The 13,141-nt window shown below is 35.3% G+C and overlaps 2 protein-coding genes across 5 annotated transcripts; one reads left to right on the top strand and one right to left on the bottom strand.

Annotated features, from left to right (window-relative positions):
* The first annotated feature begins 106 nt into the window (after positions 1 to 106).
* Positions 107 to 4,592, top strand: LOC6645447 (E3 ubiquitin-protein ligase rnf146). Of its 4 annotated transcripts, none has more exons than XM_047011840.1 (5): positions 107 to 497; positions 569 to 696; positions 951 to 1,104; positions 1,865 to 2,401; positions 4,096 to 4,592. In XM_047011840.1, exons 1-5 carry the CDS (start codon positions 203 to 205, stop codon positions 4,191 to 4,193), a joined length of 1,212 nt encoding a protein of 403 aa, XP_046867796.1. In that variant the 5' UTR covers positions 107 to 202; the 3' UTR covers positions 4,194 to 4,592. The 4 variants fall into 4 exon arrangements, with proteins under 4 accessions (XP_046867796.1, XP_023033081.1, XP_023033080.1 ...); XM_023177312.2 differs by lacking the exon at positions 4,096 to 4,592 and adding an exon at positions 2,474 to 3,608 and having other exon boundaries at positions 108 to 497; XM_023177313.2 differs by lacking the exons at positions 1,865 to 2,401; positions 4,096 to 4,592 and adding an exon at positions 1,241 to 1,858.
* Positions 4,593 to 7,391: 2,799 nt separating this feature from the next.
* On the bottom strand, positions 7,392 to 8,223 carry LOC111519006. The gene is made up of 2 exons (XM_023177526.2): positions 8,146 to 8,223; positions 7,392 to 8,089 (listed from the first exon to the last, which is right to left on the bottom strand). Exons 1-2 carry the CDS (start codon positions 8,179 to 8,181, stop codon positions 7,529 to 7,531), a joined length of 597 nt encoding a protein of 198 aa, XP_023033294.1. The 5' UTR covers positions 8,182 to 8,223; the 3' UTR covers positions 7,392 to 7,528.
* Between the last annotated feature and the right edge of the window lie 4,918 nt (positions 8,224 to 13,141).

Below are 13,141 nucleotides of genomic sequence, written 5' to 3'. Positions count from 1 at the left end.
TGTAATTTTAATTTCTGCAAAAGTTAGTTTTCGATAACACTGATACGATACGATTGCAGCGCCAACTGGAATATGAAATGCGTGAAACCTATCGATAACTATCAGCTGTTTCTTGAGCGAACCAACTCATAGAAATGAAAGAATTGCCTTAGTTGACTTTTTTTTTTTTGTATTGCAAAATAGTTTGAAAACAAGTTGGAACATGTCGCAACAGCAGCAAAAACGTGCCAGTGCCTCCGATGCACCCCACAATGAGATTATCAATTTAGACGATGACGACGAAGATGGCAATGGCGATGGCGATGAAGATGATGTGCAATATTTGGGCACAGTTTATCAACAACAACATCTCAATCCTGTCACTGTTCCAGTTGCAACAGTATCAACTCCCACAACGGATCTCTATGTTTCGCCATCCACCTCGGCTCAGGCGCAGGCTGCCTCAGCCTCCTGCTCCTCCTCCACCTCCACGAATGCCACGGAAGAGACTACAGCAGGTAAGTCTAGTGAAATAGATATCAATTTCATTTGCCATTTGCCTTAATCATTTCGTTTTGCTTTACTGCAGGTGATGCTGGCGGTGCTAGTGGTTGTAGCAATGCTGTTGCTCCCTTGGAGTGTCCTATATGCCTGCAGACTTGCATACATCCAGCTCGTTTGCCCTGTGGCCACATATTTTGCTTCTTGTGTGTTAAGGTAAAATACGGAACCAATTGCCCAGGCAGGTCACGTCTGCTGGGTTGGGTTGGTTTGGCTGGTGGGAGCCGGTTAAATTTTGTTTTCTTTTAAATATTTTTAATTTGGGCAAGCACGTACCAAGTTCAAGTTGAAGCTTCCGCCTCCTAATATACATATAAGACGCATAATGGAGGTCTACACTGCCACCCTACATCCAATAGGAATTACGAAATTTTCGACTTGTGTTTATCATTTACTTTCTTTGTTTTTAGGGTGTTGCCTATAAGAATCGTCGCTGTGCGATGTGCAGACGTGAAATACCCGCCGAATTTCTAGATCATCCGCAATTGGTTAATGGCATTGATGACATTTGTGCCACACGAGCCACCGAGGATGGCTATCAATGGTATTACGAGGGTAGAAATGGTAAGTTAAATGCAATGAATACGCAAAAATGATTAGTAGTAGTTGGTGGTGGGTGATTCCACACATCCTTATCCACATGCACCCGCAACTCTGCCCATCGCACAATCCATTCCATTCCATTCCACTTACCGTTTAGGTGGCTGGTGGGCATTCGACCAGAGTACCAACGATGAAATTAATTTGGCCTATCGAGCTTATCAACAGGAACTGGCCAACAAAAAAAAAGCCCAAAAGCATTCCAAACCGGCAGAAAGTACTAACCAAATAATTTCACTTTTCGCTCAGTCACGTGAGAATGATATTATCGATAGTGATGATACCGATGATGACGATAATGATGTTACAATTGATGCAAACGAGGATGAAATGTTTATGGAGTTTTTAGAATCCGATGAATCCGATGATGATATATGGGCAGGGATTGAAGAGCCTGGAGAAACGCCCCTACAGCTTGGTCAACTTCGGATTCTTATCTGCGGGCAATTGTATGTCATTGACATGGTTCTTATGCAGCAATATCCTGCAAATATGCCCTGGAAAATAAGAAAATTGACGAAAAACAAATACAATGAAACGAAGCCAGCTGGATTTAAAGGCATAGCCGGGTTACACGCTCCAAAAAAATAAATTCACCTTTCCCTCTCATAACACCCTCTTACCCCTAAATCCATACCACATTCCGCTTAAACGTTTCAATACATAAACATAATCTAAAATAGTACTTAAAAAAAAAAAAATATAATATCAATCCAATCCTCAGGTTGGTGGCAATATGATGATCGCACCAGCCAGGACATTGAGGAGGCTTTCAAAAAGGGTGACAAATCGTGTACAATTTTAGTTGCTGGCTATGTATATATCGTAGATCTAGAGCAACTCCTGCAACAGCGTCAAAATGAGCCACAGCGATGTCGTCGGGTTAAACGTGATTTGGCAACCATACCTAAGAAAGGAGTTGCCGGCCTTAGGATTGAGGGTAATCAGGTTACCAGTGAGACTGTTTTCAGTAGACAAACAACCAATAGCAACAGCAACAATCATCACAATCCATTGACAACTGCTGGCAATGTCATCAATCATCAATCATTAAACACTGCCGTTCCCATTGCAATACCGGCCACAACATCCTCCTCATTGGCTGCTGCTGCCTCCAGTTTCATTTCAACAATAGCAGCTACCGATGCTGCCATGCGAATAGCCAGCGATATTATTGGATCAACATTGGCCCATGCTGATGAGCTTACACGTGGCTTGACCTCCAGCAATATAAGTGATGATCCTGCTGCCACTATAAGCGGTGAGCAACAACAACAACAACTACAACAACTAGAGCAGGTGAACAATCCAAATCAATCCTCTGCCTCTATAGCCTCCTCTTCGTCGCCACATTCCATGCAAGATCTCATGTATATGGTATCAACTGAAGATCTTTTGGATACCACACAACAGGTGATAGCAACCAATCAGCATACCATAGATCTCTTCGAGCAGGCCTTGAATGATTTTCAAGCACTAACCATGCGACAATATGTGGACTCTAGCGATGACGATGATGATGATGACGACGATGAAGACGACGATCACCTTAATAATGGAGTTATCGGCAATGGTATTCAACGGAATGAGGACCAGCGACAACAGCATCGACAGAATGAGGGAGAGCTTGGGGGGGAGGGCGAGGTAGAGGAGGATCATATACAGCCACCACACCATACACAAAATTTCTAATTGTAAACACTTGTTCCTTACTTAACCAAAAGCGAAGAAAACACTTTAAGGGAATATGTTCACTAGAGAAATGCCGGCGCGTACCTGAAGAGCATATACACATTCATTTAATCAGAGAGAAAGAGAGACATACAGATAGTTAGAGAATGAAAGGCAAAGAAAGTACACACACACACACCCATAGAAACACACATACATATACACAGGGTAGTAAAACAGGGTAAAAATTCCTTTTAAAGTCCAGTTTAAGAAAAAGCGATTTCCAAAGTTTGTGCGTGGTAGTAAACAGATATATGTATACTTATCTATATATATGGAACAGATTTCATTCATAAATCACAAGATATACTTATACACATAGACATAATTGCAAAAACTAAATCTTTTGAGCTCTTGTGTTTACCTAGCCAAATTGATAAAATCGATCAAAAATATTATAAAGTAATTATCTTAACAAAATGAAAGTCCACACACCCAAAAACACATCATATCAGAGATACTCGTATATCAAAAATTTCATTTTAAAAGTAATTTTACAAGAACATTTCTCATACTAACCGATTGAATCTTGAAATGGAATTTATTGAATTTCATTTTTTTTAATCTAATGTAATTATACAAAAAATCTCAGCCACGCATTAACCGAAATTGTGGTTATTCCCTTTGACACACTCTCTTTCTGTACATAATGATCTTACACATACATAGAGAAAATTATTATACTTTATTTCCAAAAAAAAAAAAAAAAAAATACCCAATCTCCTTTTAACCACCAAGAGCTAGCTAGGGCGGCGTAGTGTGAAAACGACAATACATAAAAAATTTTGAGTATTTCAATGAGAAAGGAATATGATGTAGGAAAGAGATATATACATATATATATATATATATATCACGTATTAGCTGTGGGAGGGCATCATTCTTAACTTGAAGAGAAAAAAAAGCATACTAAATAAAAACTCGTAGGTATATCTAATTTAAAAATAGGTATCAAATAAGTCGCCTTCAAGTGCGTTAAACAAATAATTAACAATGATAACAACAACAAAAAAGTTACCAATCAAGTTCTGTGAAAATTTTGAAATACATATATGCATATATAATATATAAATTAGATATTTAATTTAAGAAAAAATTACTTAATTTTTAGGCTCAAAATATTCTTTTCAATCAAATCTTCTGAAGCTATTTCAGTAATTATTGTTTAGTTTGTTTTTTTTTTTTTAACTTTTTTGGTTAATTTATTTTTTGTTTTTATTATAGATACGTTATTCCCGTTTTATCGTTGCTTACCACCGATACCAACCATATGCCTTTTCGTTGCTTCCCTAATATCAACTATATACCTAAAGCTCTACTGAAATCATCCGAGAGCAATATCCATCTCCCCGTAAACAATCTCCACATCCACAACCACAACTTCTCCCTCCTGGTAAAAATTTTTACATAATTGCCTTTGATATTTATGTTTTCCTTTGGTTTGGTTTCACTTTCTTTCTTATATTTACCATAACCATTTCATTATAACTGATAAGTTCATGTTGCTGGAAATGATGAGAGACCCACCCACCCAACCACTTTAAACCAGAAAACATTGCGTCATTCACACATTTCACATTAACTCTGTTCCATTACATATTATCTCTATAATGATATGATTCTTCTTCTCCTTTTCCCTCCTCATGGTGACAGTCGAAAAATGTTTCTTTCTATTTCCCTTTTATTGTTTTTGCTTTTGAACATCTTGATTAGAATTTAAATTATAATTACTATTAAGAAAGCAAAAAACGAAACAAAAAACTATCAATTATAATTACAATTAAATCAAACCAAACTGTGCCAAGCGTTAATGGTACTTCTAACAGCACCTTAATTAATTTCATTAAACAATAAACAACAAAGATTATTATAATAATAATAACAATAATAATTGTATTTGCTCTACAAAGAATCCGTACAGAGAAAACGTAAACGTATTGTTTAAATATACAAACATAAATAGATTTTGCTGAACAATTGAAGTTAGTTATCCTAAGACACAGCATATTTCGATTTGTAATTTAAGTTTAAATAAAAACGTATAGATAATTAACATGAAATCGAAAACAAAATTAAACATGTATTTTTATTATTTAATGGCTTAAATGGGTTTCTAAAAAGTTGTCTATATACAGTTGGACCTCGATTATCCGGCCACCCATTAACCGGGCACTCCTATTATCCGGGATGAAGTTGAATTTGTTTCATTCTCTCCGTGATTACCTGAATTATCCTTGATTTCAAACGAAATTTCTTTTCTTTCGAAAGCAAAATAGAATATTATTTTCTAATAAATAATTCGAAGAAAATAATTTTTAGTACATATCTTAAGAGTATTAGCAATATATCTTTTGAGATAAAAGCTAAAAAAGAGCGGTTACTTAAGCGGAACTTAAAATCGAAATAATTTGATATAATATTTGACAACCTCAGCGAGTTGTGTGATAATTTTAAAATCTAAAAAATTTTTTCTTTAAAATTAGAATTGTAATTTTTAAAATTTCCCTTTTACACTTTTGTGTGCATACCCAATTAGAGTCATAACATTGGAATTGCTTTGAATAATAAAGAGATATCTATGAGATGCAAATAACTAATTTAAACAATCAATTTAGGTAGAGAAACCATACGGTAAAAAAAACTCTTAAGGTAAGAGATATTTGCACGAACTAAGCCTATTAAACGTAGAAAGTGAATGAAGAATAAAAACTCAAATTCTCCTAAAATCCTTTCCACATATGCACTTTCATTGACTTTATTTTTATATATAAACATTTAATTTTAATACTTTTAGTTAATATATAATTTATAAAAAGAATATTAAGGGTTGTTTTCGGTAGTTCCCGTAGTTGACCTTTTCGCGGAAATGCCTATATACCACCTACAATTATTATTCATTGTCCGTTGATAGACTCTCAATGTTAAATTGGTTTTGTATTCAAGTCTTTATTTTTATACCCTTGCAAAAAGGGTATATTAATTTTGGTCAGAAGTGTCCATAGAAGGAAGCATTTCCAACTATATGACGTTATATTTTGACATATGTATTTATTGAACTAATCATTTATGAATGCTTGTAAAAACAAAAGAGTTACGAATTTGTATGGGTTTGCATTGTATCGGCCGACAAGCAATTCGCATGTCCATTCAACTTGTCACATATGTAGGTAAAACCAGGTGGCAAGATGTTGATATGTAGGATATGATAGCTCGAATTGAGAACCGGATTGATCGTCCACTGAAACAAGGAACAATACTAGCGACACTGCAGCTAAGCAAAGGAGAAACAATTAAAAAACATCTTCAGATTTAAATAGAAACAACAAAAAGTTTCCAACAAAAAAGAACAACTATCCGGCAAAAAATGAACAAATTTCTTTAAAATGATGTCTTTACATGCCCATTTGATTAGCATAGAATGCCAATCTTAAATAGTTTGAATAGCAAAAACAAAGAAAAGGAAACATACAATCGCTGAGATGGTAAAATTACAACGCCGTGGATAATATGATGTCTTTAATGCTTATTTGATTGGTATTAAATGAAAATTTAATACAAATAGCTCGAATTAAAAGGAATAAGGAAAAAAGAAAGTTAGTTGTGGTTGTCTCGGGAGATTGAGTTCAACTAAATAATTGTGCCGCAAAATACTGATATTTATACCAAAAATTTTGACAGATCAGTGTTGGGTAGAAGATAGTGTTGACTAAAAAATGTATTCCATAGTGTTAGAAAAAGCTGTCTGTAAAATAATACTACTTAACAGATAGTTTCACAAATGCCGATAGCATTGCAAAATCACAGGGCACCATTCTGAAAATATCTTGAAAGTAATAAATTGAAATTAAAGAAGACTCCGACGGTCTTCGAAATATATTACATTTGTAAAAAAAACCAGAGGGCCGGGGCTAACTTCGACCCCGCCAAAGTTTGTATACCCTTGCAACTTTTTTGGTAACTTTTTCCTTACCTATAGCCATCAAAGTGGAAGAACGTTTTATCTAAAAAGTCTAATGTTTGCGAAAGAACGGCATACAATCTTAGGATAGGAAATAACGAAGATATTAATCAAAGTCACTGTTTTCCACCGATCGTTCCTATGGGAGCTATATGATATAGTTACCCGATCTTTATCAAATGATAATCAAATGATAATAACAGATATATTAAAGTAACAAATGTTTAATTTGAATCGACCATAAAAAGTATATATATTCTTGATCAGCACGACGAGACGAGTTCAAATAGCCGGCCGACTGTCCATCTGTCCGTCCGTCTGTCTGAATCAGCGCAAGTTGCTCCTAGACCGTTAGAGCTACAGAGTTGAAATTGAGCATGTAGGCTTGTATATACTGCAGGGGTTATATATCTCGGATTCAGCCGGATCGTATCACTATATCATATAGCTCCCATACAAACGGCAAAGTCATGAACTGTGACTTTTCTCAATAACTTTATTTTCGGGGGAGAACAGTGAGTTTGAAAATTCACTAGGCAAGGTAGTAAGCAAAGTCCATAAATTATTATTATATTTCATTATTTTTCTATTACGATAAGTCAGAATAATCGGTAGGCAAACGAGTCTGCCGTAATCGTAACTTTTTTTTTAACATTTCAAAATGTAAATTCGATAAAATAAAAAATATATATGGGTCATCTAATCGATAAACTCAAATTCGATCGTCCAAAAACATAGTTTAAGGCAGTTGAATCTCTTCTTGATGATATCCGCACTGTCCGCATCCATCCAGATCGTAACCCGTTCATTGGGGCAAATACTTGTGACTGTAGGGGGTACATATTCCCGGCTCACCACAGCCCACTTCTCCGTCTTTATATCTGAGTTCTGACGTTCGAGGAGCGTGAAAATTTGCAGCAAACAAGTCTCTACCTTTGGCCAAGTAACTCTGGCTTCAACTTTAACTTCAACTTCGATACTTGAGTCTGACACCGAATTATCGACTAGTGGAAGCGCGATATCCTCGGCCTCAAGAGTAAATCGTATCAAGCACACAAAATTGTTGCCTTCATAGCAAGACACAATCGGCTTAATTTGTTCGTTGCTGCCTAGACCAGCAACTTCTGATAAAAGAACTGAATCGGCCAACGTTGCATCAGAAGTAGAAATCTCCAATGGTTCCTGAATATTGAGAAGACTCTGCAGCTCTCTCTTAAGTTCGTATATACTAGCTGAGATCGGGAGCTTCATAACCAATTGCTGGAAAAGAACACTTGGTCACGATTATGAAAAGTAATATCCTCACGTTTACTAACCTCTCCGGATTCCATGATCAATTGAACAGTCAACATATTTTCACTTTTTCTCTTTTTTAATATTCAGAATTAAAACAGTTTTTGTTTTATTTTTGATGTTGACTGTATGAGTTTTCGAAATAGAATGATTGAAGTACTGTACCCCCTTGACCAGGTCGAATTTTACAAACATCCCAGGCCTTCTTGGATCTCAAAAATATGTGAATTGCTTCCGTCTAGCCGAAAGTACTAGATACTTTCGAAAATAAGCTGAGCAATTGTCATATATTTCTGTCTCTTTTTATACCCTTGCAAAAAGGGTATATTAATTTTAGTCAGAAGTGTACAACGCATAGAAGGAAGCATCTTCGACCATATAGAGTATATATATTCTTGATCAGCATGACGAGACGAGTTCAAATAGCCATGTCCGTCTATCTGTCCGTCCTTCCGTCCCTCTGGATCAGCGCAAACTCCTTCTAGACCGTAAGAGATACAGGGCTGAAATTTTGCATGTAGGCTTGTATATACTGCACAGTTTGTGTATCTCGGATTCAGCCGGATCGGACCACTATATCATATAGCTCCTATACAAACGCCAAAGTCACGAACAGTTACTTTTGTCAATATCTTCGTTACTTTTGACGCGATTGCTTTCAAATTAAACATTTGTCAGTTCTATATATCTTTTAATGACTATGCCAAATTTAATTAAGATCGGGTGACTATATCATATAGCTCCCATAGGAACGATCGGTCGAAAACAGTGACTTTGATCAATATCTTCGTTATTTCCTATGCTAAGATTGTAGGCCGTTCTTTTTCAAACATTAGCCTTGTTAGATAAAACATTTTTCCACTTTGATGGCTATGGATAAGGAAAGAGTTAACGAAACAGTTGTAAGGGTATACAACGGTCGAAGTTAACCCCGGCCCTCTGGTTTTCTTTTTTTTTTTTGTAACAACGTTCTAAACACTATGTGCTTTATTGACGAAGCTAAGATAATTATACCATATACCCATAGGGTGAAATGGTATTTAATATAGTCGCCAAAATGTATGTAACAGGCAGAAGGAAGCTTTTCCGACCCCATTAAGTATATATATTCTTAATCAGCATCAACAGCCGAGTCGATCAAGCCATGTCCGTCTGTCCGTCCGTATGAAGGCGTAGATCTCGGAGACTATGAGAGATAGAGCCACCAAATTTGGTATGTAGGCTCGCGTAGTATGTAAAGTGATCACATATTAAGGTAACTTTAAAGAGCATTTCTAAAAATAATAGTTTTTAAAGCTGCTACAATAGACGGCCAGGACATTCTCTCAAAGGTATCTGTAATCTGTATTTATATTTGTGTATCTGTATTTCCCCTACGTAAATCTGTAAATTGGATGATCGAAAATGAAATTCTCTTTCTCTGTCAATTTAACATCTGAGATGTACAACTCAGAATCAGTTCTACATGCAAATTTTCAACCAACCTAGACCTTTAACGGTCTAAAATGAGTTCGGGAGGAGCTTCGATCCAGACGTCCTTAAATTGTCTTAAAAAAAACTGCGCTTAATTTCTAGATAATACAGTGTTGAGAAAAATCCGACCAAAGTTTCATAATTGTAACTAGATGCAAACACTTAATCTAGTCTTGTCGACAACTCGTTCAATTTGGTTGGCTAAACATATTTTTAAATGCAATCTTCTTCATGGAAGTATTTAAACCCTATATAGACAAAAACTTAATAAATTACTCCCACGAAAGGATCATTTACCGATCGATAACAATAGATACAAAATTCGAACAATTGCCATTGAGATATGATATGGTGAGATGATGGTGAGATTTTCTAAGCAATCAATTTACGACTCTTGGGTTCACTTTGTTATGGTATTTAGGCCAGGACAGGGGGCGGGGGGAAGGGGAATCGATCCCTACTGCCACAAACACACACACAAACACAAAATGACTCATCTGACGCAATGGACCAGAAGAATGAAAATGGATCCAAGAAACGGCACGCAGGCAGCATATTTATTAACTTCATTTATTTTTCGACCTGTTGGACATGGGATATTGGACTGGGCCTACGTAACAGAACACCAGTTTGGTTTGGTTGGGTTTGTTTTGGACGACGGCGATAGAGGAATGGGGGAGCTGGATGGTGGAGTGGGATGGGGTGGAGTAGAGTGTGGTTCTCTGATCATGGAGAATTCCTTTTCCCCCCGTCATGGCGTTGGATGGCGATGACTCATCTTTGTTTACATAGAAATTATGCTACCTGCTGCACTTTTATTTGAATGTAGTACCATGTGTAGGTATGTATGTATGTATATACATACATATATTCAGTTTTACCTGCCTCCTCAGCAGTAAAAGCAAAGTGAGAAAATCGTCAAGTCTAGCAGAAACAAAAAGAACATCAACTTGTATAACGTGTTTTCTTCTCTGTATTTTTTTTTTTGACGCTCGACCCTTATCAGTCACAAGTTGCATTGTTTGCGCACAAATTTCAAATGTCATCATATGGATACGACCTTAAGATACCTTTTGTATAAAACATGTATGGAAATGTATGCCACTTTTTGAATTTCAAATATTCAATAATTTAATTTTGCTGACAAATAAAAACTTTGTCAGAAATATGATCAGTTGGCATTCCGGAATTTTTAGCTGGTCTCCAATATCTAGGTCTAGATCGACTTGAAGAACTTGCGGATCACAAACACGATAGAGATTCGCATGCATTTTGGTGGACTTAATGTACATATACATATACTCGTTAAAATGATGGGTATAAGTATATTAAAGAAAAAAAAGGCAAAAAGGCCAAAAACAAATAAACAAAATCCCACAAAGCACTCTATGACGTTCTAAGCGTTAAATGTGAGCACAATATTATACTATTTTTAGATACATACATACAAACATAGAGGTATAAACATATATACAGATATAAGATAGTATTTTCCATTGAATCAAGTGTTTTCTGAGTACCTTAAATGATTGGGGTAACTACAAATGCACAATATCTATTAGATATTTACTTTAATTACCAAAATTAGTTAGAAAAAAAAGATTTCCTTTATTTATGATTACGACATTGATCTAGTGTTTAGATATTTGATATATGTATGTTTGTATCTTCTCTAAGCATTAAGTAAAACATTTTATTTCTAATGATGATAACTACTATCATAATATGTTCACATTAAATTTTTTTCACCAATACTTAGAATAATAGAACATTATTTAAAAGCCGTAATTTTTATAAATTTTTATGAAAATTTGCAATTACTTTGAATTCGACTGACTCAAACACTTTGAAACCGCATAATTTGACTTGAAGAAAAGGTCTTAAATACAACAAAAACATTCGCAATCTGAAACGAAAGCAGGACTGAATATGTTTATAAGTATGTATGTATGTATGTATGTATGTATGTATGTATGTATGTGTATGTATGTACATATGTGCAGAGGCAAATGGTCGTCTTGTAACTTAGTTTACTTTTGTTCTTGTGGTAATAGATTACTTGATATGCAAAATATAAATATTTATACAAATAAATATACATTAATATTTGTCTTGGGCTTATGAAATTGATTCGATCACAGTTTTTTTATTAAAGTTATCTTTATTTCTTTTTTTAAAGTAAGAAAGTTCAGATTTTATTTTTACGATATTCATTTGTTTCATTCCTTAATCATTCCTTGTTCTTTGTTTAACAAAAATTGTGGGAATTTGTCAAGTCGAATCAAGTTTTTATGTACGATATTCATTTTTATTTAAAAAATACTATAAAGTTTAAATTTTTGTACTAATGACAAAGTTAGTACAATAATATCAAATAAATTCTTATGTAGATTCTGCAGTTAAGACACTTTTGCTTGACATTATACATATTTACGATATTTATTATGTACAGAGATTTACATGGCATTCTTCTTGGTTGATTTTTTAGTTTTTAAGTTCTAAAAATGTCATAAATACATTTAAAAAATAAACGAATTCATATTTTTAATCATTACATTAACTACTTGCATCTAAATTTTTTTGATATCGCTTTTACATACTTTACATTTTATAGGAAGACAAACTTTTTTCAGGTAGCTGGTTGAAATAAGCTGTGAGCCACTGTACGAGGAATGTCTTATTCCACATGAACCATAATACAAATGTATGTATGTATGTATGTACATACATATGTACATATTTCCCCAGTATGTACAAAATCCATTTCATATTTATTACGATATTCATTTAAGTGTATGTATGTACCTATTTTTTAGAATATAAGGTTCATGGTGCTTTTGTCATTTACATAAGTATTATAACTACTATAATTAGTCCTACAGGTAAACTGAAATTTGGAATTACGATATTAATATTTGACTTATTGAATGAAATCCAATGTAAGTTGACTTCAGTTTACGATATTCGCCTTATATTCTTATCATGTAGCCACGCGCACCCACTGTAAGTATGTTCATACATACATATACAAAAAACGAAAAGCTCGCTAGCGTAACATGATCGTGCATGCAAACAAACTTAAGCTTCTCTTGTACTGGAGAATGGATGGGTGGATGGATGGCGAGTGGCGAGAGGGGTTTGTAATAAAAACTCCCCACAATAACAAACAGAGCGAGCGAACCCCAAAAGCCAAAGCCAGCTTCAGCTTGGCTGCTGTTATTGCTGTAGCTGCTGCTGCTGGTGGTTGTTGTTGCTATTGTTCCTGGTGCTCTCTGCTCGCTGGTGTTGGTGCTGGCCATGGCTCGGCTCGGCTCTCGACTCGACTCACATTTGGCTCTCTCTCTCTCTCTCCCGTCCACTCTCGCACACACATGCGCACTATATGCAGACAGCAGCAGAAAAACAACCTGCGCTCCAAACTGGTTTTGAGGGAGGAAATTCACTGTGTGGTGTAGTTCGTCGTCGTCGTCTTAGCTGTGTATGGTGGTACATACCAAAATTTTTATGCGGCCCAGAGAGTTGGTATTTTTTTGTATTCTGTGTGTT

Source organism: Drosophila willistoni (genome assembly GCF_018902025.1).
Source record: "Drosophila willistoni isolate 14030-0811.24 chromosome XR unlocalized genomic scaffold, UCI_dwil_1.1 Seg143, whole genome shotgun sequence".
Taxonomy (NCBI): domain Eukaryota; kingdom Metazoa; phylum Arthropoda; class Insecta; order Diptera; family Drosophilidae; genus Drosophila; species Drosophila willistoni.
This window is presented reverse-complemented; position numbering and strand designations above follow the sequence as displayed.

Bases quoted from the DNA above. Each gene is read 5' to 3' on its own strand.
- LOC111519006 (XM_023177526.2), bottom strand. From the start codon at position 8,181: ATGTTGACTGTTCAATTGATCATGGAATCCGGAGAG. The intron at 8,090-8,145 runs GTTAGTAAACGT...GTTCTTTTCCAG, and splicing joins TGATCATGGAATCCGGAGAG to CAATTGGTTATGAAGCTCCC.
- LOC6645447 (XM_023177311.2), top strand. From the start codon at position 203: ATGTCGCAACAGCAGCAAAAACGTGCCAGTGCCTCCGATGCACCCCAC. The intron at 697-950 runs GTAAAATACGGA...CTTTGTTTTTAG, and splicing joins TTTGCTTCTTGTGTGTTAAG to GGTGTTGCCTATAAGAATCG. The intron at 1,105-1,864 runs GTAAGTTAAATG...TCCAATCCTCAG, and splicing joins GTATTACGAGGGTAGAAATG to GTTGGTGGCAATATGATGAT.